This window comes from Symsagittifera roscoffensis, chromosome 6 (genome assembly GCF_963678635.1).
Source record: "Symsagittifera roscoffensis chromosome 6, txSymRosc1.1, whole genome shotgun sequence".
NCBI classification, from domain to species: domain Eukaryota; kingdom Metazoa; phylum Xenacoelomorpha; order Acoela; family Convolutidae; genus Symsagittifera; species Symsagittifera roscoffensis.
Window position 1 is genome coordinate 45,687,520 of NC_087067.1, and position 23,966 is coordinate 45,711,485.

The window sequence follows — 23,966 nt, forward strand, 5'->3', positions numbered from 1 at the left end:
ATTTGCTTCAAGGTTGTCAGCAGAAGCGGATTTAGCGGAAGGGGGCAATATGGAATGGACGTCAAGCCCCTCCTCCCCCTCCCCCTCTCCCTCCCCATTCAAGTATTTGACCCTCTATCGACCTCTCTGATACTAGTTTAAGACCTCCACTTTTGCCCGACCGACCCTAAAGTTTTTCTAAAGGCACCTGTGGCGCCAGCGTATACTTATTTTGTGGGGAGCGAGCACCAAAAAACGCAGTTTTTGGTCAAAAATTCCCAAAAATAGCTAAAAACTCCTTTACTTGGCCACAGTTTTTCTAAAAAAAAATTGACGGCTTTGCAGAACTTTTTAAAATCAAAATAGGGTCTTTATATTGATTTAGGAGAGCTCAGTAAATCAATTTGGTCGACCTAGAAAAAGGTCGACCTAGAAAAACGTTTGAAAAACAGCGTCCGCTCCTGAGCGCTTTGGCTGTCAGATATGTTTTCAGAATTGTTTTATGTTTTTTTTTGTCTGGTACACCAAAAATTTTATTTTCAAATCTATTTTTATAACTCCATATGCATTTTGAATTATGATTCAGAATTGTTTTATGTTTTTTTTGTCTGGTACACCAAAAATTTTATTTTCAAATCTATTTTTATAACTCCATATGCATTTTGAATTATGATGCCATACGCCTTGTGATGTTCAGTGATTATTAATGATAACATCGTAAAACTGTCTTTTCTTCCGGGCATTTTCTGTCACCTACTTAAGACTATGTGACAGAATTATTGCGCCTTCTTGTCACTGGGCGAAAGATTACCGATGAAAAACAGAGGGAAAATTACCCTATGAGGGTTTGAATAGTTTTTTATACGGCGCAGGTTCGTTGGGCCCGATAGCTACAAAGCATATACATTCTTTGAAAAATATTTAAACAGTAATTTCATTTTTCAGCATATATTTTGACTTCTGAAATTTTGAATTTTTCCACTCTATATTTGAATTTTTTCAATGTTTGGCCCCTTTCTGAACTATTTGTTCATAAAGTTTAAATAGGACAAAACAGAAGCCGATAAGGTCTTACTTTTTGGTAGAAAATTGCAAACGAAAGCATTTTTGCAGCTTTTTCCCTGCTTAATGCCCGACCTTGAAACAGTGCAGGTTCAATGGTTACTTAGCAAAAAGTAGACAGACCATAAAGTAGACAGTTCAAAAACCAAATCAGTATCGAGATAAGAAAATCAAAGCACGCAAGAATCATAAAAAACCATTAGGGTTAGTTTGTTTTCTTATCTTTTCTGATTAGCTGACGACGTTTCCTTTTTATGACCTGTCTTCTTTTTGAGCACTTTTCATGTTCAATCTTCGCTGATGCGCTGCAAACCTTGTAACTTCCATATTGGCAATATCCTGTTTGATTTCGCTCTCCTAGTTATTTCCATTTCAACGAAATTGATGCATTTTTGGTTCCTTTTATTAGCTCAGATGTCAAAAATGAAGCTCGTTCAGTAGACTAGGAAAATATTAATGAAGAGGCAACAGAGCAAAAACCTTCAGTGCTGAGAATTATTATATCATCTTCTTAATAATGCATTTGTGCGACAAAATGAAAAGTGTAACTTGACATAGATGAAGTATAATGAAGTATAATTGCGCCAAATTTAGTCCTGTAAAAAAAAGTAGCGCTATATAAAAAATGCTTGAACTTAGTGGCAGATTTTGATGGATGTACGCCCCTTTCAAACATTTGAACCCCTCGCCACCGAGAGGGATCTCATATGACCTTTTCTACGACTCCCACCAACCGGCCAACCAACTCTGAAATTTTGACCAATCAACCTTTAATCCTGTCGTAAGGCGCCAACACATTCAATGCTGATTTAAATTATCCAGGCAAAACGAATAAAATATGAAATATTTAACGCGTTTTCCTCAAACTGGGTTGAGTTAAAGCAAAAAACGATGAATACAAAAATTGGTTACAGCTTTAGCTGAATTAATAAGGTATCATTTATTTTGCGAAACTGGGGTCCAAATTTCATTGCCAAAAACGGGTAATTTATGGTTTTTTGTGATTAATCAAAAATTACGACAAAATTACTGAATCAAATGTCGGCACAATTATATTGAATCCTTTGTAGCCCAAAAAGGTTAAATTGAATCAAAAATTTTAACTAAAAGTTACCCGCACTCAGTAAAAAGAGAAAATAATCGATTATATTATAATTATAATCGTACTTTTAGCAAAACTATAATTAATTATAACTTTAGATGTTTAAAGGATTTATAAAATATTATAATTATATCAATTTTGTTGAAATTTTATGAAATCATAATCAATTATAATTGATCATAATTTTTCCGAAAATCTCTTACAATCTCTTATAATCTATTATAATAGATTATAATCCCTTTTTCTATCAAAATATTATTTTTAATGAAAAATGAAATATAATGGATTATTATTTAGCTATTTTGCATGAAAAAACAGTAAAAATCAGTAAGAAGTACGAAATCAGTAAACCAGGGGCGGATATGAGATTTTCTCGAAAAGTGGAGGCGGAAGTTTTAAAAGTTTCCAAAAATTTTATCGACCTTTTTTTAGTCGACCAAATTGACTTTCCGAGCTCTCCCAGAGCACTTAAAAGACCCTGTTTTGGCCAAATTTTGTGCGCCGCAGGTAAATTTTAGAAGAAAAAGACCAAAAACGGCTTTTGGAAAAATTTCACTTAAGAATCTCGTTTTTTTTGGCGCGCGCTCCCCCTCAAAATTAGTTTTTATTGGCGCCAAAGGCCATAAGGTCCGTCACCAAATAGGGATATCTCAAAACAGGGGGAACCCTTTGTGTAGGCAGGAGGTCGAACCTCTGAAAAAAAGCGTCCGCCCCCCCCCCCTTAAATCTGTTTTTGCAGTAAACAGTAAAGAAAGTAAACAGTAAACAGTAAGAAAAGAAACCAACTGAAAAGCACACAAAGCAAAACAAAAATAAAACGAATTGAAGCGATGACGTTTTTTGAATAAGAAAGTTTTATAATCGATTAAAATGTTTTATAATTCAATAAAATTTCAGAAATAATTTTCTGATGGCTATAATGGTTTTTTTTGTTTCTAAAAATAGTAACATTATTATCCATTATGATCTCTTTTTTTTCGAAATTTATGGAGACTGACAATAAAAACCATTATAATCTATTATTTTCTTTTTTTACTGAGTGTGTGTAGTGTAATCATTATTACACCAATCTCAACTTTGACATTATGTACACGTTCCGGCCTACAAGTCAGAAATTCCAACGTAAAATAATCTCAGAAGAACTATAGAGTCAAATATTAGGTTATGAAACCTGCTAAAAAAGTTTAGGATTTTGCGGTTGATACGGATTCCACAAAATATCAATGTATTATGCACTATTCTCACTCAAACTTAATTTTGACTCTGAGCTCCGGAAATTTCGCTAGAGTTCAAAAAATTTCGCCATTTTCTGCAAATTATTAACAAATCTTCGATAAGTTTTTGAATAAAACAAAACTGCGAAAACCAGCCACATCTTGTGAATTTGCTGCAATAGCAAAACACTCAAGTTGATGGCTCCTTTCAGCGGGGTTGTTATTTGAGGTTGTTATAAATCATCCCCTCACACACCCTATAAAGTACAAAGTGACAAGTTTCGCTCCTAATTACAAATCAAGTATGGCAAATAAGATTCCGTCGACCAATTTGGAACATTTTTTATGACAGAATAAATCTCTGCTTACGCGTTAATAGCGCGAATTATATCGTTTGTTAATTGTCTCAAATTGGCAATTTTTAAGCCCCATAAATTTACGAAAAATGATCATAGGTAAAATATCTTTTCAAATCTAAGCGCAGTACAACAATACCGTTTGAATGATATGAAAATTACTAGTTAAGAAATGAATAGTTAAATTGTCGAAAATTTTCTGCTCAAAAAAAACACCCCGAGCACAAATAATCTGTTACTTTCGTTACGAAAGTCGGAACAATAATATTGTATATTATCGCTTTTGATGCTAAATTGTTTCAGCGAATAATTTGTATTTGATTTGATTATAAAATTATAATTTTTTGGTGAATAGTAAGCGTCAAAGGGCCTAAGAAACTAGACGACAAGCGAATTGGAGGACCGTAAAAAAACTGAATTTAGACAAAAACTCTTTGTGAGTTTAGACAACGAGACTTTGGCCAACAAAACTTCTTTGTCTAGAATGAAGTTAAGCAAAAACAAAAAGAGTACAAGACTGCTCGTATCAGGGCGAAGCCCTGAATGTTCCGACTGCCTTTTAAGTTTTATGGAGCAGTAATAACATTAAAAAGTTAAATGTAATTAAACAAAATGAAAAAAAAAATTTTTCTAAAGTTTGAAGTATTTTTACAAAAATCATCCCCCTAAACGCCAAAAAAAGTAGAAAAGGATAGATTTTGCTCCTAGTAACAATTCAAATTTGGCAAATAAGCTCCTTTCAACCAATTTGGAACGATTTCGAAGACGGATTAAATATCCGCTTACGTGCGAATAGGGCGAAATATATCGCGCGTTAATTGTCCAAAATTGGCCAAAATGGCAATCTCTAAACCCCCATAACTTTCCAAAAATGATCACAGGTGAAATATTTTTTCAAATTTGAGCTCAGGACAACAATACTTTTCTAATGATGTTTAAAAATTCCGTCAAAAATTGCTTGTTAAAAATTCGAAATTTGTCTGAAGAAACAAAAAACCCACCCGAGCAGAAATATTCCGTTGCTTTCCTATCGAAAAATCGAAATTTGTCTAGAGCAAAAAAAACTATTCCGTGCACAAATATTCCAAATATTCCAAATTAACTTTTTGACATTGGAGCGTTCGGCGAAATATCAACGCGAGAAACACACAGACAAACGCTTACAGATACCCTTACACCGTTGCAGACACTCACTCACTTAAACACACTTAATCACATTTAAATACAATTACACAAATTACACCATTTTGTACCCACTCATATTTATACTCTATGGATATCCCTGAAAAATTTCTCACTCTTTTGACTAAAAATTTTCTTAAACAAGGCACCCGCATATAAGTCATGTGAAGAAAACCAATTTTGATAGATTTTTTTTTGCTCAAATATGTGGTCAACATGATCAATTGTCCATTACGAGGCCAGTTTTTGATTTTTGATTTCCGTTTTGATTTGGTTGTTTCAAACAGAAAAAGCTATAAAATGCAATTTAAATTGATTAGAATCAGTTAATTTTTTTTACTTTTACAGAGACTGACAATGAAACTTAAGTATAACTGATGATATCCTTATAACTCCGGAGAGTGCAATTATTTGCAAACATAGCTCTGTTGCTTTGTTTCACATTCAAGAAAAAGTTGTTTTAATTATACAAAAAAGCGTAGGTCCAACTTTGCAGTTTCTTGTACGTCGCATTCTGTGGGTTTTATTTCTGACTCTTCTACTGTTTCATGTCAAAGTGCATCTTCTTGCTTAGCTAGGATGTTATTTTTTTTTTCAGTTTTCCTCTAAATCCGTATAAATTAAATTTTGGATTATATTTTATTGATCAACGATGTCAGAAGCTTTGGAGAGATCCAACATAGTGATTTCAATTGTAGCCTTTGTTGAGGTTATTCACTGTATTGAATTTTTTCGTAGCTTATTTTATTTCAACTGCCAATTTTTTTCCGAGTTCCGATTGAAATAAACCAAGCATCTTGGCCCCTTGAAGACTTGACCTTTAATAAAGAAAAGGGCAATTGAAAGCACCTGAAATTACCAAACTGACTCTCATTTGTTGCTTATATTAATTTTGTTTCAATAATTTCACAAAAAACCTATTTTTAAAAATGTTCTACGTTTTCTCGTCTCGCAAAAGAAAACATCTATTTTTATAACTCAGTGCTGACCATTTGAAATTTGAAGCTCGTTGCTAATTATTGATAACATTGTCTTTTCTCCAGGGGCAAAATCAGTCAGCTACTTGGGATTATGTGACAGAATTATTGTGTCTTCTTGACAAGTAACGAAAGCTTACACTGTTGAAAAAGAGAGTGAAAATTACCCTATGGAGGTTTGAAGGGGTTTTGCTATACAGGGCAGGTGCGTTGAGCCCAATAGCTAAAAAGCAGACACATTCTTTTAAAAATGTATTTTACAGATGCTTTGAGCCTTTCTTTTTTTCTACAATTATTCTTTTTTCTGAAGAAAAAAACATCTAAATAGGAGTTTTTCCGAATCATCAAGTTGTTTATGAAGTTTAGTTTGGATCTTGTTAACTATTCCCCGCTCCCCCATTTGAAATAGAGGGGGGGGGGGGTAGTTAACAAGGTACAAACTTCGTATATGCTTAACTGTTCAATTCTTTCCTTATAGGGGGATATTCGTCACAAGGTACCATAGGGGGGAAATAGTTGACAAGATCCTTTAGTTTGGTCAAAAAGAGACTGGAAATTACCCATGACTGTGTTCCCTGTCTGGTAGAAAATGTACTAGGTGTTTCCTGTCTGGCAGAACTATTTTGTAGTGTTTTTCTGCTCATTGCCCGACCTTGATGGTACACTGATAAAGAAATGGGAAAAACAGTGAAGGTTCAATCTTGCAGCACCCTATTCTGACCATACTGGCAATATCCTGCTTTAGTACTCATTCCTAGCTGCTTTTGTTTCAAGTTTTGATGCGACGTTGATGCATTTGTTGGTTTCTTTTTTTAGCTCAGATATCAAATAATGGAGCTGAAGCAGTTAACGAGGAAATTTAAAATGAATACTGAATATATAGATTTTTAGCCTTCAAAGAATAAAAACAATCTTTATTCTTCTGAAAAATCCATTTTTGGGAGAAAATAAAGGGCGCAACTTCACATACTTGAAGTATTAATGCGCTAAATTTAGTCAATAGAAAGAACGAGGGCTATATCAAAAGTATGCTTGAACTCAGAAGTGAATTTTTGTATGTGTGGACGCTACCCAGCGGGTTCATCTAAGTTAATATTTATGACACGCCCCAAGCAAGCAACCGACCTAAAAAGTTGACCGCTCGATCGTTAAATGTGCCTGAAGAGCTCCAAAAACTCTGGCTATGTCAATTTCAGCAAAACTGGCAACAAATAGTCTGTATGATAACTGGAAAACTTCCGGAATTCAAGTTTATCAACTTAAAAACAGATTATTAAATTTTTGAGAATCCGTTTTAGTTTTGAGAATTCGAAGAAGTTTTAGTTAATTTTGAAAATTTTTGTTTTTGAATATCTTTCACCTCGCGCGTACAGGTTTAAATTGACGCATAATATTTTTAGTGAAGATATTAACTTGATGCAAGATTTTTAATTTTGGTTTTTAAATTTAGAGCCGAAATAAAGTTCCAGAAAAAATCGACCAGAAAAAATCAAAAATACTGCGTTTAAGTCCGGGGTGGCTCACTCATAGAATAATCTCAGGTAAGGTACACCGTCTGTTCGTCACGCTAACTTATTTTCGGCTGGATAGATTCGTGCAACTTCTTAGTCTAATACCAATCTTAACCTTACTATTATATCTCCTAGTCTCATTACATCTAGTGTATACTGGTATTTGCGAGTTAAGATATCAGGAACTTTTCTAGAGACGAACGACTGTTTGCTAAGTTATATTTATTCTGTTCTGTTGCTGAAACTATGAATAGTTTCGGCTTTACAAATTATTGAAAGTGTTAGTTATGGGTCATGATTAGTTAGTTAGAATATTGTACAGAGATAGTTTTATCAATAACATAATTGGATATAAATTCTGGTTTTAAACAGTTTCCAATTATATATGTACATAAGTCAAGAATATTTTATTTGAAATTTTTTACAAAAAATAATTGCTGATAAACTTCAAAACCCACGGATAGATCATTCTACAAAAAGTTACCCTATAATGAGAATCGCATCAACTTTGTCGCATTTCTTAAAACCATCTCTTTACGTAAAATTCTAGAATGGTAATTTCTTCCCACAAAACACGAAGTTTGGAAAAATCTCAAAAATTTTCGACATCGTTTCGATACCAAAACAAGGATGTATAAAATAAAAGGAAAATTTTCAGTTTTTTAAATCTGATTCACGTAACTTCCTAATTCACGCAGCTTTTTAGTCCAATACCAATCTTAATCTTATTCTTATATCTCCTTCCCAATATATCTAGTGTATACTGGTATTTGCGAGGCTAGATATCAGGAATTGCTCTGGAGAAGAGCAACTGTTTGCCAAGTTAAATTTATTCTGTTCAGGCTGAAACTATAAACAGTTTCAGACTTACAAATTATCTTACAAATTATTATAAGTGTTATTAATGGCTCATGATTGGTTAGTTCTAAGTTTTTTACTGAGATAGTTTATCAAGATTATAATACGATAAAATAAATACTTGTTTTGAACGGGTCGAACCAGTTCAAATTAAGTATTTATTTTATCCTCTTATAATCTTGATAAAATATCTCTGTAAAAATCCTAGAACTATCCGGGATTTAGAATTTTTTAAGTTGTAAATTTGTTGTTGTGAAGGATGAATGGAGAAGTTTTTTTATTCTTTGGAGTAGAGTCCTTGGAAGCAGTGGTTTTGTGAAGGAAGAGAAAAAAACAGTTGCTCGTGCTGTGGAGTAGTTGTCTTCGTAGAGAGAGAGAGAGAGAGAGAGAGAAGAAGGAGTACAGTTGCTTGTATTTCACAAGTGGGTTTTGAGTATCAAGGTTGGGTTGAGTGGTCCTGTCAAATTTTTAGATTTATACAATGATGTGTCGATTTTGTTAAGTAGAGAGAGACTACGTGCATTCTCAACGATTCATCGAATAGTGATATGGTTAACTTGATATTTAACTTTGAATAACTCCTTTTAACTTTGAATTTTCTTAAGTCAATCAAAATGTTATTGCCGGTATAAATTTTTTTTGATCATAAAGTCAGCGGTTCAAATAAATTGTGAAACTGTACAAAGACCTGCAATTGAAGAAAATTAGATCAAATTACGGCATCTAATCTACATTTAAGTTTTGTTTCAACTTTGAGTTCTTTTTAAACTTTTAAAAAGTTTGTGTTTTGGCAATTTGGCTCACAGTGTTGCGTCTCAATGTCACCCAGTATATTTGTTCCGACTTTTGAAGAAAACGAATTATTTATTCTCTGTGTGCTTTTTTATTCAGTCAATGTTTGCCGAACGAAAGAAATAATCGCTTTCAACAAAAATTTTTATACCCAATAGAAGATATCAACTCTTTGCAATCAAATTTAATAGTACCTCAAATTTTACCTCCAATCTTTTGTGCAAAGTTCTAGGAGTTCGAAAGTTGCAAATTTGGCCATGCTCTGGACTAAGTTATGCGCACTTTGAAAATTTTTTGGATAATTCCAAGAGCGTAACGCGAATGATTTATGCGAGAGATTTATCCCGCACAACAACATCGTTCCAAACTGAATTGGGGCTAGCCAATCGGTCGTATCAATTTCGTACGACTTATAGTTTCACACTTGATATTGACTAAAATTTATCGGTTATCAATATTGTCTTTTCCCAAAAATGAATCGATATGGATTAAGGGGCAGTCGGAACGTTCAGGGCTTTGCCTTGAAATACGAGCAGTCTTGTTTCACCTTAGAACTGCTCTATTTTTTTGACAAGGCAAGAATGGGAATCTACAAACAGCTATGTATTTTGTATGTTCACCAGCTCTAAATTTAGAAAGAGATAGCATAATCTGGATAACTGCAAGCGAATTTCTAAATTGAAGCCTTTTGACACAGACTCAAAGAAGATATTGGAAGAAAACATAAAATCCGATTATCCAATTTAGTCATAGGATAGACTGTCTGAGTGAGCTAGGTTATCCCATTCTCTTAGAATTTGTGAAAATTTTGATAATTGTCTGCTTTGAATGAGAGCACGAAAGATGGGTTCTGCCAGTTTAATGAAAAGCTAAAAATAGAAAGTAAGCAAAGGCTTTTGTTTTTTTTTTTGAAGATTTAAGGATTAGCAGAATTTCGCTGGTTTAACTGGGTCAATTCCCATAGTTGAAGCTAAAAATGATTTTAACAAGACATGAATTTCCCAAACAACTTTGTTCTACCCGCACTGAAGTTTCATTGATAATAATCGATTATATTGGATTTCATTGTCAGTCTCTATTAAATAACAAAATTAATCAACTTCAATCAATCGAATGGATTATAATGATATTATTTTTAGGCAATGAAATCCCAATATAATCTATTATAATCGATTATAACCGATTACTTTCAACTTGTTTTCAAAAAATTTTATCAAAGAAAAATAATCCATTTTTTAAATCTTTTCGTAAGTTGCTTCCATTTTTTCATAATATTGTTAAACCTAAATTAGTTATTTTGTTCTCTCGCTAAATTTCCTTTTTTCCTATTTTCAACCGCGCATATGAAAATTTACTAAAAGTTACCTATGGGGTACGTGGGAAGAGGGTTACTTGGGGGGGGGGGGGGGTTACATGGGGTATACGTGGGGTGAGGTTACGTGGGGGTACATGTGGGTACGTGGGGTGGGAGGGGTTCTTGGGGGGTACGTGGTGGGGGAGGGGCTCTACGTTGGGGGTACGTAGGGGGGTACATGGGGAGCTGGTCAAGAACTTTTTATGGAAAATTACTAAATATTGGCCTCTTCAAAATTACTACATATTGGCCGCCCCTGGATGAACGTATTGGTTTGAGTTTTGCAGAAATTTGCAAAAAGTAGAGTCATTGTTTACAATATTTAATCAATTTTCATGGATTTTATATACAAAAAATAATCCATTATACTGAAAACAAAAACGGACTATAACTGATTATTATGGTTTTTAATGGATTTTTAATTTTCAATTAAAATAATTGATGAAAATGGATTTAAAAGCCATTAAGTTGTCTAAAATTGCCATGAGAATTGTTTATATAGACAACATTTTAGTCAACGAAAATACATTATAATCGATTTTATATATAAAATTTCATTCCGGGTATCCTCTTTTCAAGAATATTAATTAGATCAGGGCCATATATGCGATTGATGAAGATTGGTTATCAAATAAATTTAGAAAAAAAAATGTGGACGGAGTGACCAGTAAAAAACCAAATATGCAAATATCAGCGCCAAAAAATTTTGCCCAAAATATGGCTAGGGATGAGAAAAAAATCAGTAAGAATTTTGTTGATAAATTTGTCTCAAAATATGGCCAAGCATGTTATTTTTTTGGCTGGCAAGGGATTCAAGTTACAGGGGAGGAGGCGAATCGTAATCCAGGGGGAATTTCAAAAAAAGTTCTGAAGAATTGATAAGCCCCCCTTGGTACTATTTCGAGATATCCCTTTTTGGTTGACTGGCCCTTAAATTTTTCTAAAGGCACCTTCGGCGCCAAAATATACAACATTTGAGGTGAGAGCGCTCGCCAAAAAACGCAATCTTTTGGTCAAAATTTTCCAAAAAGTGCCTAAAAACGCTTTTTTTTAGCCTGTTTTTTTATTCAAAAAGATGCCTGCGGCGCAGACAGTTTGGTCAAAATGGGGTTTTCATAGTGACCTGGGAGAGCTCAAAAAATCAATTTTGTCGGCCTAAAAAAGGTCGACGAAATTTTCGATTTTTTTGAAAATCCGAATCCCCCCCCCCTCGAGAAAATCGTAGATCCGCCCCTAGATACGCTTTTCATATTGACTTTCTGGCTGAACTTTCTGGTTCTTATCACAAGTATTACTACACTTAAATTACGACAAATTGTTTTTGAGGAAAGGGCCAATATTTGACCTGTTCGGCTCTTTTTTGTGCGCAGGGTTAAAATTTACACGTTTTTTTTGGGGGGGGGGGATTTTTCTCGACTGGGTAATGTTTCGTCTCTCTCAAGCTACGAGCACGAAATACAGTGGGCCTCAAACTTCTCACGGTTTGATTATGAAATAGAAAATAGTATTCGGTTAATTTGTCCCACGCACGCACAATCAAGTAACTCAAATAATCGTGAGAGGAAGCCGAGAGATCTGTCATGTCAAATTTCTTTCAGTCCTATTTTCGATCAATATAAAGAAACTGGACCAGGGGCGGATCTAGGATTTTCTCGAGGGGGGGGGGCGGATTTTCAAAAAATTTTCGAAAATTTTGACGACGACCTTTTTTTTTTTTTTTAGGTCGATCAGATTGATTTTCCGAGCTCTCCCAAAGCAATAAAAAGACCCTGTTTTGGCCAAATTTTCAGCGCCGCAGGCAATTTTTTGAAAAACCAGGTCAAAAAAGCCGTTTTTGGGCACTTTTTGGAAAATTTTGACAAAAAAATCGCGTTTTATTTGGCGCGCGCTCCCCCTCAAAATAAGTATATATTGGCGCCAAAGGCCTCTTTAGAAAAATTTTAGGGTCGGTCGGCCAAAAATGGATTTCTTAAAAAGTACCAAAGGGGGGACCCTTTGGGTTGGCAGGGGGTCGAATCCCTGAGGGGGGGAGGCGTCCGCCCCCCCCGCCCCCCCCCCTAAATCCGCCCCTGAACTGGACTGTTCGTATCAGGGCAAATCCCTGAACTTTTCGACTGACTGTTAAAGTATATGGGGTAGTGCGTGCTTTGAAAAAATGATGAAACCTATAAAAAAAATTGAAATGCGTTTAACAATTTTTCTTTTTTCAAAACATCCCCCTTTTTGAAATATGTCGTGCGTTAATTATTCCAAACAGGCCAGGTTGGTAATTTTAAACCCCCATAACTTTACGAAAATGATCACAGGTAGAAATTTTTTTTTCAACTTCAGCAAAGGACAACAATACCTACTGGATGATATAAGAAAATCCGCCAAAAATTGCAAATCGATTAAAAAGTCGAAATTAGTCTGGAGAAAAAAACCACCCCGGACACAGATATTCCGTCATTTTCTCCCAAAACCGGAGCAAATATGTAAATTTATCTATATCAGTCACGAGAAAGTTTGATTTGATGTTTTCAACCTTTCAGAATGATTTAAATCAAATATCGTGAAAAACAGCGTCATTTTCAGCAAGTGAAGTAAAGTATTCATAAAAAACTGTTTAATTAATTAAATTAAAGCATCTTTGTATTCATAGAGTTTTTATGCTGACACATTTTGCTATTCGTTGATGTTTTTGATGCTTCTGTTCTAGATATCCAGCATGGAGCGGGCAGCCCACTACATATTGCCAGAAATGACCATGATAGCTTCATGTACGAACCCTTTCGTATTTATACTAATGTCCCCTCCTCTCAAAAAACGTCTCGGCTCTCTTTGCGAATGCGTCAAAAAATACGCCTGCTGTACATTTTTATGTGAGAATAAATGTTGCTGCGTCGAAAACAAAGCCGACAACGAAGAAAGAGGAGCAGAACAAGCGATGGAACTGGACGGCGATGCTCCTGCACCAGTCAATGCGAACGGAGTCGTTTCCGGAACCGGTGCCGATCCGAACGGAGCCAAGAAGACTGCTGCAGCAAATGCTACTGATTCGCATGTTTAAAATTTATTAAGATTTGAAAATCCATCAACAGCTTTCAAAAAATACTGGAAATTTGAATAAACCTTTTATTTGAATAAATCATTTATTTAAATCGAATTTATCATGATTTGCGTAGAATGAAAATTTCATATATTATGGATAATAATGTATCAATAAGTTAATTTTTAACCTTTACCGAGATTCAATTAAAATTTTATTTCCCCGAAGATTTTAAAAGATTTGAGTTTCTGAGCACATTCAATTCATCCCTAATCTTTTTGATCCATTTTTTGATTAGTTTTGTTAGTAAAAATTTTGCCAAGTAGAACAGGAAAAAAATCGGCTTATGTTATGACACGCATTGTATAACAGTGTCCATCTCCTCTAATTGTGTCTTCATTCTTTTACTGATTGATTCAGAACAATTTCTTTTTCGATGATGGCACGGAAATTGTATTACAGTTGAGGAGCAAATAAAATGACTTGCCTTTTCAATGGTTAATTTAAATTTGGCCTAAAATTAGTTGGTATAAGACATCTGCTGTAATTCGTGCAAAAAAGATCTTTCAACACTGATGCGGAATAATTTAATGTTGAATATTGGTTCAACAGATTTAATAATATCAACTAGATTTTTTACGAATAATTAGTTTGAGTTTCATCCATTATTTGTTGGTTTTCAAACATGACAAGGACATCAGTCTTATTGAAATGTTCTTTTTTCAAGTTTTAATTTTCAACTGTGGTCGAATGCAGTTTGTTTGCTCCGTCATGACAAACACGTTTGCTGTTCTTTGACATATATTGTTTTTTGTTATTTCGGCAATTTCAATTTATTGAAAAAAATTTTCTGTTCAAATTATCTCTTTGTTAATTTTTTTTTGACGAAATATTCATAAATCACGGCAATTTTGAATAAAAGTTATAGTTAGTGAATTATTAAAAACTAGCCGAAAAAATTCGTGGAAATGTTCTATTCTGAGCAGTGGCGTACACAAAATTTTTTTTTGGGGGGGGGGGCGGTTTTTCGAAAATTTTTTGAAAATTTTGCTGACCTATTTTGTTAGGTCGACCTATTTGATTTTCCAAGCTCTCCTAAAATACTATAATACCCTATACTTCAAAGGTAGCTTTTGATGTACAACTGATTTCAAGTTAACAACGAAAAGTAAACACAAAGCAGAATAACTGAGGGGTGTGCACAGCACAGGAGCGGATCCACGATTTTCTTGAGGGGAGGGGGCGAAACGTTGCTTACCTTTTTTAGGTCGACCAAAATTGATTTTCCGAGCTCTCCCAAAGCATTAAAAAGACCCTGTTTTGGTCAAATTTTCTCGCTCCCCCCTGAAAATTAGTATATATTGGCGCCACAGGCGCCTTTAGAAAAATTTTTGAGTCTGTCAACCAAAATTGGATGTCTCAAAATAGTACAAAGGGGGACCTTTGGGTCGGCAGCGGGTCAAATTCCTGAGAGAATGTCATACAACCCCCCTGAATGTTTCGACTACCTTTTAAGGTCTATGGAGCAGTAAGCACATGAAAAAATTAAATGTAATAAGGAATAAAATGATTTTTTTTTATTTGAGCCTTATTTTGTGAAAGTTATCCCCCCACAAGCCATATAAAGTACAAAGTGATAACTTTTTGCTAGTAGTAGCATATCAATTATGGCAAATAGTCTTCCTACAACCAATTTGGAATGGTTTCTAAGAGGGATTAAATCTCCGCTTACGCGGTAATAGTGCAAAGTATATCGCGCGTTAATTTTCCCAAATTGGCTATAATAGCAATATTTAAATCCCCATAGTTTTACAAAAAAGAACACAGGTAAAATATCTTTTCGAACTTAAAATCAAGACAACAGTGCTTTTTGAATGATAAATTTTTTTTGTCAAAAACGGCTAGTAAGAAAGTCGAAATTTGTCTGAAGAAAAAAAACCACCCGGAGCACAAAAATACCGTTACTTTCGTTACGAAAGTCGGAACAACAATAATTAACAGATGAATACATACAAAAACAGCGTACAGTGAGCGAGCGACGATTGCCTCATCACACACACACAGAAACTTCCAAGTGCACTCTCATCGCGCATTCGGCAGGATAAGTGACGGATAAAGTGCAATTAATGATATAATCTGTAAAATTACATAAACAGAATAGAAAATGCACACCCTAAGGCGGATTAAGGGGGGGTACGCCCTTCCATCAGGAATTCGACCCCCTACCGACCCATACGGTCCCCTTTGTACTATTTTGGGATATCCAATTTTAATTGACGGACCCAAAAACTTTTCTAGAGGCGCCTTGGCGCCAATATATACTAATTTTCAGGGGGGAGCGCGCGCCGAGAAAAAACGCTATTTTTTGGTCAAAATTTTCAAAATAGTGCAAAAGAAAACGCTTTTGTGGACTTTTCTTTCGAAATTTTGCCTGCGGCGCAGAAATTTTGGCCAAAACAGGGTCTTTTTACTAGTTTGGGAGATCTCGGAAAATCAATTTGACCGAGCTGAAAAAAAAACATTCGACAAAATTTCCAAAAATTTCTTGAAAATTCGCCAGCCCCTTTGAAAAAATCCTAGATTTGGAAAAAAATGTACAAAAAAGAAAAAAAAAGACCTATAAATTGAAAAGAATATATCATTAGACAAAAAAGTACGAATAGTACTTGATTTTTTGTTAAAAAGAACCGAAAAGAAATTTTTTGCGACTTGGTGATGGAAACACAAAAGATTTTTTTTCACACATTAGCGACGAAATAAAAATATTTTGCCATTTTTTTCCATTTTTTGTTCTTTTTAATTAATGTAACATGCTAGCAATTCTAATCGAGAAAATCATCTTAACAAAGAAATAATTTTAAAAACAGAAAGACAATTTTTTTTGGGTTTAAAATGTTTACTTGATTGAATTACAGTTAGTTAGAACGATTGTTATAGCCAAACCCTACATGATTCAAAAAAAGGTATTTGTAAATACTCTTGTCCCAGTCTGCCCAAAAAAATTATACAAAATGGAAAGCTGTTCTAATGAATCAAACGTTTTCTTCGCTTTACAGCAGTTTTCGAGGTTGTAATAGCCTGTCATTTTTGTAATTTTTTTACCGACCTAAGCGGCTAGTATTGACCTCCACTTTAGTTTTCTCAAAATTGTCTAATATTATTAGAAACAGTCTAGTTAACAATGTTTGGGAATTATATTTTTCCCACTCGGTTCACAAAAAGATCCTTATTTGTTTTAATTAACTTACTAATTGCATTAGTTCTTATTTATCACCTTCATTTCGACAAGGAACACCAGCTCAAAAAATTTGCCAGTAATTTTAATTTCTTGTTAACACATGCGATAGGTGATATCAGTGATTCATGTAATCGGCCAATCGGAATTAGCAATTTTCCGAATTTGATTCGAAAATTTAATGTTCCAAGAAAAAATTGCACACATCTCCCGAGAAAAATGTCAAAAAAAGACTATGATACCTTCATGCGCCTGTTAAATTTATCGCTGTCAGTTTTGGATGAAAATGAAATTCCTTACACAGTTAGCGCTGGCGGACTAGTGGGTTCATATGTAAAGCTCGGCTATTTATTTTCTCAACTAACATAAATATCAATTTGCTTAAAAACAGTCAAATTAAATCCCAATTTTTAATTTGTGAATCAGTTTCTAAACAGGTCATTTTTTTGCTTTTGAGAAAAAATACATCAGTTTAAAAAAATCTAAGAACACAATATTACTTTGGATCCTTGACGAACGAACGCGGCCTCAACTTGGCTTTAAACATTCTTTTTTGAAAAAACAACTGAATGTTGTTGCGGAAATAGTTTGTTTTAATTAGAAAAACGGTAGCAAATAACCGAGCTCTTCAAGGTCATGCACGACATGTTGCCATGGGATGACGATATGGATATCATGATAAATTACGACTCAAAAGAAAAAGTGATCAACCTGTTCAAGGACGACAGACACTACGGGATCCAAGGACTTCAGAGTCGTCAGATGAACGGGGATCTCATCAAGTTATTCTTTACTAACTCCGTCAAAGCGGGTGATTTACTGAACAATTGAAACGATGGTTTTTTCCATCCCCCTCATTTCAATTTTAGTTTTAGTTTCATAGTTCAGCGAAATTTGGCATAGTGAACAAACTAACAATTGTGAACAGATTTGTTCTTCGTCCTTACATCGTATCATCACGCGTTTAGCCGTAATAACTACAGACAGAGCAAATATGAATGGTGAAAGATTTTTTCGTCATCTTGTCTCGGATATCGAGCAAAAACTCAAAAGCTAGAAAAAAATTGATTTTTACAGAAAAGTTAGCCTAAAATGCAACAATTATAGCAATTATCCGCAACGCTGGATTCAAATCATAGATATTTTCTTACCGCATTGTCTACGTAATAATCCCAAAGCATTAGAAGAATGTTACCTAAATAGATTTAGCTTTCTTTCAGGGCCATTTTTCAGCAGACAAAGTTGCACTTAATAGCTCATTCATAATTTCTGTTCAATAGCTGCCATTTTTTCAAAATTTCTTTGGCCGAACTGAACAAGTGCCAAAATAATCTAATTCTAGTTTTGAAGACTAACTGGTAGTTTATTTTAGAGAAATAGAAAATGTAACGATAACAAAAACTGGTTTTTCAGGTTCTTGGGTCATTTTTCACAACATGGGGTGATCCAGTGGATAAGATAATGAGCATAAAAGAGCCCTAATCGAAGGTTCTTGGATGAAAAATGATTAAAATATATTCTCTTAGAGTAATGTTTTGTCTAGATATTCGATTTCTTTGGCAATTGAAACCACATAATGCAATTTTTGTTTTAAGATAAAAGATAAGGTTTGAGTAAAAAAATGCCTAAAAATCCATCATTTCTGATTATAATTTTATTTGCTTTATTTTCGACAACTGGTTTTCATTCATTTTGCTTTTCAATGTATTCCCCTGAATTCAATGAAAATGGCCTGGGTTTCAGTGAAAAAAGAAAATACCTCTCTCCCCTCCCCTCTCTAATACGCCTATCTATGAACTATTATCACCTATCACTCTCCTAAAGTTTTGTACAAAATGTTTGACACTCCCACCCCCTCCCCCACTCTCACACGTCTATCATTCATGACCCCACCCACCGACGTCCAGCATCTGCCGAGGTCCTTCGACCGAAACTTCAAAAATATCCCTCCCCTCACTTGCAATTGCCCAAGTTGATGAATATGTGAGGTGGGGTACACGTGATGTACGTGTAGGAGTGGACCAAAACACTTTCCAACCCCTTCACTTATGAGGTCAACTTTTATATAAAAACTATTGAGCGACCTTTTTTGAAGTGTTTTTGGAATCCGAATCATGGTCGTCAATAGGTCTTTAAAATGAAACCACACCTGACTCGCTTCGATTTTTTTGTGATTGGAACAATGAGAAATATTTGAACTGATTCCAGATAAATGTTCGTGATATTTAGCTAATCTTTTTTATTGTTTTTATTTTGTTTTAGGGGGAAAACCTTGGAACTGGCCCTTCATAGACGTTGAGTCATATATCGAGGAGGAAAATGAGATCAAATTAGTTCACAGGTCGATTATATATTCCGTTAAAAACACTAACTTGATTTTTTTTAACTATCAGTTACGAATGGGCCTTATATAAATTATATACACTTTAATGTGGATTCTAACTAAGTAAGTCTAGCTTTAAAAAATCTTGATAGTAAATAGACTTCAAAACTAAGTTTTTTAACGGTATAAACTTAATTGTGTTCAAAGTTAATGGTGTAAAATTTAACGGTATAAAATTAATTGTGTTCATAGGTCAGACCGGAAAGTAGCATGGCCTCGTGACTCATACTTTCCAACACATCTCCGTCCTTTTGGACCCCTCTGGCTCAAGTTTCCACGAGACCCCAGTGGATACCTACTCGCTCACTACAAAAACCCTTTTCACTGCAAAACATCCACTTGGGCCCACAAAGAGGAAAGGCGATAGATTTAAGGACTGTATTTTGAATCCTTTTGTGCCTCATTTCTAAGAAGTTTTTATCAAGATGTTATTTTTTAGGAGAGAAGAAATAATAAATAAGCTGAGGTGAAGCCTTCCAGATTTTAAACAACTAGAAAAAGTTGAAATTCATTATTTAATAACAGCATTGCTCAAAATTTTTTTCAGTAGCCAAGTGAATAACGGTTCAAACCTCGCTTTTTGGGACCATATTTTATTGCGAGTTACTTTCATTTTAACTTAGATAAAATTGAAATTAATAATCTTTGAATCAATAATCTAATTGCAGGTGGTTAGACTCTAATAAAAATGTTCCCCGCCAAAACCAAATTTTATGCAATTCATCTCTTAAAATCACATAAAACTAAAAAATGTTTGGTAAAAGTTTTCAAAGCCAACATAAATTATCTAATCTATTGCCGAAGGAGCTACGAGTGAAAGCAAAGGAGGCCGACTGTGATGTTGTGGCGGCAGATTACCCGTTCGTTAGGAGGACACCATTCGCAAACATTACCAAGGAGACACTTGTTTTGAACGGAACCGAACTATACAGCATTTACATAGATGAGCCGTACAACAAAACTAAAACTAAATATGGATGGTAAATTCTGACTTACAATGATACATTTTGAACTGTATGTTATTATTGGGAAAAGAACATTTGACAGGCCTTTCTAAAATTTTCACGCAAATAACTTTTTTCCGAATAAAATGATTGATTGAATTTTGTCATTTTTTTAAATTAAAAACTTATGCATTTTTCTTTAAATTTTTTTTTATCTTATTCATTATTCTTTTTAAAGCTTTTTTGTTTACTGATTGATGCTTTTTTCATATGAATTATGTTTGAAACTCGACTAATGTGGAATGGTTAACCGTTTTCACAGCCAAATCACAGTCAAAAGACAAATGTTCGTTTAAAGGAGACGCTTTGTATAGCCGAAACAGGGAAGCTGAAAAACTTTTTGAGACAAGGAAAACTGGTCTTTTTTAAAGAAACAAAAATTTGGTTTGTTTTCATCACAGTTACACCACAGGTTGTACAACATGACACTATTCTGTTAAAACAGTTTTTAATTTTATCTGGTTTTTAATATAATTGCTCAAACTATGCTTAAATACAAATTGTTATTGCATCAACATAGCTCCGTTTTTACTTACTCTTACCAGAAATGTTTTGATTATTTTGACATTATTGTTCAAGAAAACTTCTATATTGGTAGTGAAATTTGCTAGAAAATTTTCAGAGTAAAATTTTTGTTTTACCAGGGCAATTTCTCTTCCAAATTCGACACTGTCACTCGTTTGGTACTACTTAACGACATCCGTTTTTGACTGGCCGACTATGAAACTCTCTTCAAAGTGCTTTCAGTTCAAGAATTAAGAAAGTGGATGTAGACCGGAAAGTTTTCCACATTTTTTTCAAAACTTTTCAAAACCCAAAAACGGTACTGCTGGCCTGCTTCCTCAAAAATTTTTCTGTGCCGCTGATTTTTTAGTTGTCAAGGACACTTAGAATAAATTTATTTATCAAAAAGTTTTTTTTTGTTTTGACAGACCTTGGATAGTCCACTAATTTTTGAAAAGACAACTCCTTTTTTATCCGTGGAAAAATTTTAGATCAGCTTTTGTTATCAAAATACATTTTTTGAATGGAGCGGCGAAGACAAATTTCAAGTAGCAAAAACCTTGTACTTCAAAAAACTACAGAACTAAATTATTATGAGTGTGCTGTCATTTATCATTTTTTACCAATTATTTTATCGCGCAAGTCCTTTAAAGAATTTTAAAGAAGATTTCGCAATGGATCACCCAGAAACGCTATTTTTTTTCACTTTGTTGCTCTCTTTGCAGTCAAAAATCAGCCGTTTGCGGTCAAAACTAGACAGTTTATATCGGAGCCATACTGTGCAACTTATGAACTGTAAGCGGGCTCCATAACAGGCCAAAAACAGAATTTTTGCGGAATCCCAAAAATTCTTATTTTTGTTTAATTTTCTTAGCTTTTTTGTGGACTCTACGGAAGAAAAGCTAAAAGACTGTATTGCTCGAAAATCATTCCAAAAACAGGCAACAAAACTTGTGGAATCTGCAACAAATTTTGCGGAATCTGGAACAGCTTGTGGAATCCTCAGACAAATAATAACTTATGTGTTTCTGCACTTTGTAAATGTAATCCGCAAAAAGTAAGCGGAATCCTCGTAATTTTGCGGAGTTCAATTACGTTTGCAGAATTCGCTTACGTTTGCGGAATCCGGAACAACTAATTATATTAATTCGTTGCAAAGTCCGCAACGAAACTAATGTGCCGATGAAAATTACATTAAACGTTTTTGTACGCGGATTCCACAACAATTTTTTAAGTGGACTCCACTTACAAGTTAAAGACTTTTCTCTAGATTTCAGGAACACAGAGACACCAAATTTTACGCCTATACAGTACACAGTTTAGCCTCAAATTAGCCTCAGTTATACTTTTAAATCATACTCGTCAAAATATAGACAGATACAGAATTAACCAATCAAAATTGAAATTAGAAAAACAAACATACGCAAGAATCATAAAAAATTTGATTTCTCGTTAAACTGTTCTCGTATCTCAATTCTGATTGGTTATTATAGTAATTGTTTACTCTATAATGTGTCGACATCACAAAATGTCTACATTACGAGGCCAACTCTGTGCACTGGACATGCGCACAATTTGATGTCTGTAGGTCAGTGAAATTCAGAGACAAGTCTTTAAAGATGCTCCAAAATTTAAGTGGATTCCAATTACAAAAATTCCGTGGCTTCCACGTATAAAAAAACTGTAACGTAAATTTTGTCGGCACAGTTTGTTTTTTGTCGCGGATTTCTCAACAAGCGAATATGCTATATATTTTTTTCTGAACTAATGCAGTTCTTGCATATGAACAACCAAAAAACATTAGAGCTGGAGTTTTTATCTAGCAAAAGTGGAATTTAAAATCATTGTCAGAAGAATTTTCGAAGAATCCGAAATTATTTGTTAACACAATTGGTGGATGGACCCTTTGATTATTGGAATAAAGCTCCCATCGAGTAATTTTTGGGGTCATTTGGTAACACAGTCACCAAATAAACTAGTGGGATTAGTGTTCTGAGATTGTTCGAAATTACAACAAAACACATCACCGAATCATATCGTTATTCGGGATTACTAGGATGAGAGTGAAATCAAATGTTTCGAGGGAAAATTGAGATCAAATCAGAGTGAATTCAAATAGTTTATTGGAATGAAAGGTTTATTGGGATGTGCCACAGTGTGAGGTTATTTGCAATAACAGGATTGTCAAAATGATTCAAACTTTTCTGGTTTGTTCTTATCTTCTATTTCTTCTATTTTGAAAAATTTGCGATGAACGTTTGGGGGTTAATTAATGGGCAAAAATTGAGATCGGATGTTTGACTTAGCAGGAATTAGTTAGCAGGAATAGAAAAGGCAGGAAATGATCTGACAGGAACTGAATTGACAGGAATTGAGATCAAATGGTTCGGGGTAAGACTCAGGTAGTAATTGATCTCGCTGGTGACCACCTGGTAAAGAAAAGAATGTAAAAGGAACTTTGCTATATATGTTACTGAAATCCGCAAACAAAATGTGAGTTCCGCATGTAATCTGCGGGTTCCGCATACAATTTGTGAAATAAACTACAGCTCAATTTTTTTATGCACATGTTTAACCGTTTGTTTGCGGGTTTCGCAAACTGTTCCGGAATCAGCAAATACTGTTGAAGCCTCCGCAAACTTGCCTGTTTTCGCAGCGATTTTGTGCAGTAAAGTGTTTTAGCTATTAGGTTTTAGTGTTTCCCTGCTTTTATGCTTTCAGTGTTCTAGTTATTTGTGTTTTAGGGGAATCCAAAACAGCAAAAAAGATCAACAAAATTGGCAAAGTTGCGAACTCTGCTACAAATCTAATTTTGGCTTGTCGCAAAATCCGCTGACAAATCACAAAATTGACAGTTTGATCTAATAATGCACTTTTTGCTATGCGATTAAAAGCAGTAGATATTTGATTTAAGCGTAATAACTCATAGCTACGTTTTCCAAAATCGATTGTCTATTGTCAAGCAAGGAATTCTTTCAACTTTCTTGAATTTTTGAGGTTCATCTGTCACAGCGCCGCCCGCAAATCTTTTTTGAGCAGTAGAAAACAAGAGACTTTTACAGTCAGGGGCGGATTAGGGGGGGGGGGTAGCTTTTTGGACTGTTTTTTCAAAATTTTCACAAGGGAGTGCTTAGGGAGAGCTCGAAAAATCAGTTTGGTCGACCTAAAAAAAAGGTCGATAAAATTTTGGAAGATTTCTTGAAAATCCGCAGCCCCCTCGAGAAAATTCTAGATCTGCCCCTGTTTACGGTATTAACCACCTGATAAGTTATACAAATTCAATGAAAATTTTGTAAAATAAGTGCTAAAAACAATGCGAGAAAAAAAGAGACCGAAGTTTAGAAACGAAAAAAGACTTTTGAACTTCGGTAGAAAGAGGGAGAAGAGCCTTGGAGTTGTTTCATGGAATATTAATAGCACAGTTG

At 34.4% G+C, this 23,966-nt stretch overlaps 1 protein-coding gene and 1 long non-coding RNA gene across 2 annotated transcripts in view; both read left to right on the plus strand.

Moving 5' to 3' along the window:
• Window positions 1–13,529, plus strand: part of LOC134848446 (uncharacterized) — a 33,234-nt gene extending 19,705 nt beyond the window's left edge. Inside the window, exon 3 of the mRNA XM_063865908.1 lies at window positions 13,086–13,529. Within this exon, the coding sequence (XP_063721978.1) occupies window positions 13,086–13,436 (351 nt within the window). The 3' untranslated portion in view covers window positions 13,437–13,529. The remainder of the gene's footprint in view (window positions 1–13,085) is intronic.
• A 528-nt stretch (window positions 13,530–14,057) lies between these two features.
• Window positions 14,058–19,401, plus strand: LOC134848388 (uncharacterized). Its single transcript, XR_010162930.1, has 5 exons — window positions 14,058–14,320; window positions 16,580–16,983; window positions 17,284–17,461; window positions 18,913–18,991; window positions 19,226–19,401. It is a non-coding gene; the product is annotated as an uncharacterized LOC134848388 (long non-coding RNA).
• Window positions 19,402–23,966: the final 4,565 nt, after the last annotated feature.